The following is a 3,454-nucleotide window of genomic DNA, read 5'->3' as shown; positions in this document are numbered from 1 at the left end:
GGGGGTAGCGGCACCCCCCGCCCGGCCGCCGGGGGTTGCTGCCCGCGGTCTGGCGGTCACCGATCGCATCGGGACAAGAGCAGCCCCCCCCGAGGGAGCTGCCGGGCGGGGGGCGCAGAGCAGGGAGCGGCCTAAGCGGCCTAACCGCCCTCCCGCCCGCGGGAGCTCGTGGGTTGTTTTTTTGTTGTCAGCATGACAAAGACATTTAAAGGTGGGTTTCGAAGGAGAGCAGTGGGATGATTTGTAGGTGCTTCTGGGCAATACCGACCTTCAAGGGCGAGGGGGAGCGCCTGGAGGGTGGTCTTGGCCGTGGGGCTTCTGGGGCGGGGCGGTTCCTGAGGCGATTCCCGCCCTCCTGGCCGCAGGGGTTCGGCGTCTTGGGGAGGTTTCCACCACGCAGCTCCTGGGAACTGCTTCTGCATTCACTGCTCTTGCGAACGAAACGAAGGATTTCTTACCCGTGAAAAGTAAGGTGTGAATTTATAAGGTTAAAGATGACGGTTTTTTCCTGACTCTTTAATACCGTTTTTGCCATTTTGTAATACTGTACCTTTCAAATTAAAGTTAGTTCTACGTCACTGTTGCCAAACAGGAGTAGTTGCAGATGCTAAATGAACAGAAGCCTTGTTCGTTTTGGTCATGTGGTGCCCAGAGAAGTGATTTCGATTAACAGAACAAGCTCCTCCTTGGTGTGTCGGACACAGGCCGTGTCCCAGCCCTGCTCTGAGACGCCGCCATGTGCCTCCTGGGCCGCACGTGGCTGCTGCAGGACTGCGTGGCTGGGGTGGAACTGGGCATTCGCCAGCAGAGCGATGAAACAAACACGTGGAAGAAGGGTGCCAGATGACTTCCGTACATATTTGACACTACAAGCAAAAAGGTGCAGCTAACCCAGTCATGGTTACCTGATCTTCTAGGATATGCCTCCCCAAACCTGGGTAATGAAATCTTCAGCCAGTTGCAACAAGATGTATTCAGATAGTCTTTACGGTATTTTTTAACAGAATTGGTTTTCTCTCACTGTTTTTCGTGTGAACAAGGAAAAAGCATGGTGCCGCTTAAATATGTGAGTCAATCATCTCACTAAAGACTGCAGACTAAAATAATACTGTATCTTTGTAGGTTTGGATGCTTAATTCCATTTTAGAAACCCATGTGTGCCTTTTTCAGTTACACATATTTTTCTGAAACAAAATTACTTGACATTTTCTGGTTTATATTTCAGTTCAAAGGTGACATTTTTTTTTTCTAGAAAAGGTGGGAAAGAAAATGAAGTAACCCCTTCTGAGCAATGTGTTTCCAAGGAAAAAGTATCACTCCATCTCCAACATATGTCTGGTCAGAAAATCATGCAGAAGTTTGAAGCTATAGAATGATTTAGCATCAGAAAAAAAAGCCAAATAGGAACAATCTGAGGTCACTAGTTTTTAAAAGTATTTAAAAGTTGGCATTTCCGTGAAGCTAAGTTGAAAGATTTGTAATGGGTTTTTTTAAAGTTCATTTTATAAAATGAATTGGTTAAGAATATCTCAGTTAAGAACTCCTCATGTAAAGCCATCATATTGTGTTGTAGAAGCTAGAAAAGCATGAAAGCTTTGCTGACCAAAAATGTAAGCTCAGTAAGCATAGGAAAAGCTTCTGCTAAACCTGATGGAACTTGAATAAATGCTAAAAGCTCAATAGCTTCACTTATTTGTTTATTTTCATTGTTTCTAGGGTCTTGAGTCCTTAGGTGGTGTACAAATAAATGCGTATGTAAAATGACTTGCAGAGTACCAACACTCAGGCTCGTGCGTGATTAATTTCTCATACTTTCACTGATTGCACTGAAATCGAGAGGACTATTCATAGTGCACACATATGTGCAAAATACATGACTTATTGTCAGATGATTGTAGATATGTCTGATGCCTTGCATAAAGATCACCAGATCATCTTTTCCAACATTTTTTTTTCTTTTAAGCACTAGAATATTTAATACATCATTTAGCATAATATGAGACAAAATAGGAAAAGCAAAACCACAAAAGTAAGGCATGTCTACCGTCTAGGCATAAACTTGGCAAGGTGGGTTGTTGGGTTTTTTCCTGCTTTCATCTGCCTTCTGTTTTCATCAACTAGATGAAAAACCTTGAAGCGCAGTTATAAAACAACTGTAAAAATAGCACTGAAAGGCTGCGTTTCAGTTATTTCTCTAGGCTCCATATCAACGGCACTCGCCACAATAAAAACACTCTAATTGCCATTCCTGTAAGTTCTCCTTGGCATCTGATAGGCAAGCGGTACTCTTTCTGGCTCATGAATCATCACTGGAAATAAATAGTTCTAGAATAGAAAATGGGTTGATTGTGGATGAGCCAAAATAGAATCCAAAATAGAAGAGCTTATGCTCTTCACCGTATTGTCTCCGCGCTGGCAAGAGGAGCGTGTAGTAGTAGATGATGTAAATGATGCCAACTGAAAACGGAGATGTAGTGAGAAACAAAGGCAGCACTTTTACCCAGTCATTTTCCTATGATGATTAAACATATTTTGTCATAATTAGCAGATATTATGTATTATCTGCCACACGTGTCATACAAGCTTACCAGTACGCTAGCAAGGAGCCCTGGGCCAAGTGTGCGAAACCAGAGCACAGCACTGCAGGTGTGCTCCGTGCCTGCCAGTTACAGCAAGCACCTGCGAGTGCGTGGCCTCTGTGTGGGGTCTTCATCAACGGGGAAATGGTTCGTGTCTGAAGTTTTAGGCTTGGCTTTCCTGGTATGTTTTTTTTGCTTACAATTTCAAGAACTGGAGTGGCTACCGCAGTCGTACTCTCTCTTGATGACAGCAGGTTTTGAATCCTTTTCTCTCCCCACTATCGGTCCCAGCCCCATCAGAGTCCCTCTGCTTCATTTCTTGTTAGAGAGGCTTGGCCAAGCAGGAGGTGATTTAGCACTAAGGAAACAACAAACCGTATGGAATTGGGAAATAGTATAGAAAAGATTTCACAGAAATAGAAACATTTATCACATAAACAGAAGCATATCGTGTAAAATAAACACATTTGAACACAGTTAGACTTACCATCCTACACAAAAAGCTGTATGTAGACATAGCACATAAATAGGTGTGTTTTTAACCAGCAACTTCTTTGCACTATCGTCACCGGTTGGGAGTCCCTTTTCTGATCTCACTGCTTTACAGCTATCTTGGTTTCAGCCCGTTGAAAATACATTCACTGCTTTTGTATTGTATGGTGCCTTTTGTCTGAAGGACGGCATGTGTAGGGCCCTATAAATGGATGCATGTTTGCAATGCATTGCAGGAAATGTTTGGGTGGTATAGAAGTAACTATCGGGAGGTGTCAGTGGAGAGAAAGTATGCGTTTCTTGAACACAGACCATTAGGTAGGCAATGAACAGTTGAATTAATACAAAACTGGGGTAGAATATCAAGCCACGCTGAAGTAAGA

At 43.5% G+C, this 3,454-nt stretch overlaps 1 protein-coding gene across 1 annotated transcript in view; it reads left to right on the top strand.

The window, feature by feature from the left end:
• Nucleotides 1-736: 736 nt before the first annotated feature.
• The window catches only part of SCG3 (secretogranin III), a 32,219-nt gene continuing 29,501 nt past the window's right edge, over nucleotides 737-3,454 (top strand). The window contains exon 1 of the mRNA XM_009643856.2: nucleotides 737-836. Within this exon, the coding sequence (XP_009642151.1) occupies nucleotides 737-836 (100 nt within the window). The remainder of the gene's footprint in view (nucleotides 837-3,454) is intronic.

The sequence above is a fragment of the Egretta garzetta genome, unplaced genomic scaffold, assembly GCF_000687185.1.
Source record: "Egretta garzetta isolate BGI_Z169 unplaced genomic scaffold, ASM68718v1 scaffold287, whole genome shotgun sequence".
Classification (NCBI taxonomy): domain Eukaryota; kingdom Metazoa; phylum Chordata; class Aves; order Pelecaniformes; family Ardeidae; genus Egretta; species Egretta garzetta.
This window is presented reverse-complemented; position numbering and strand designations above follow the sequence as displayed.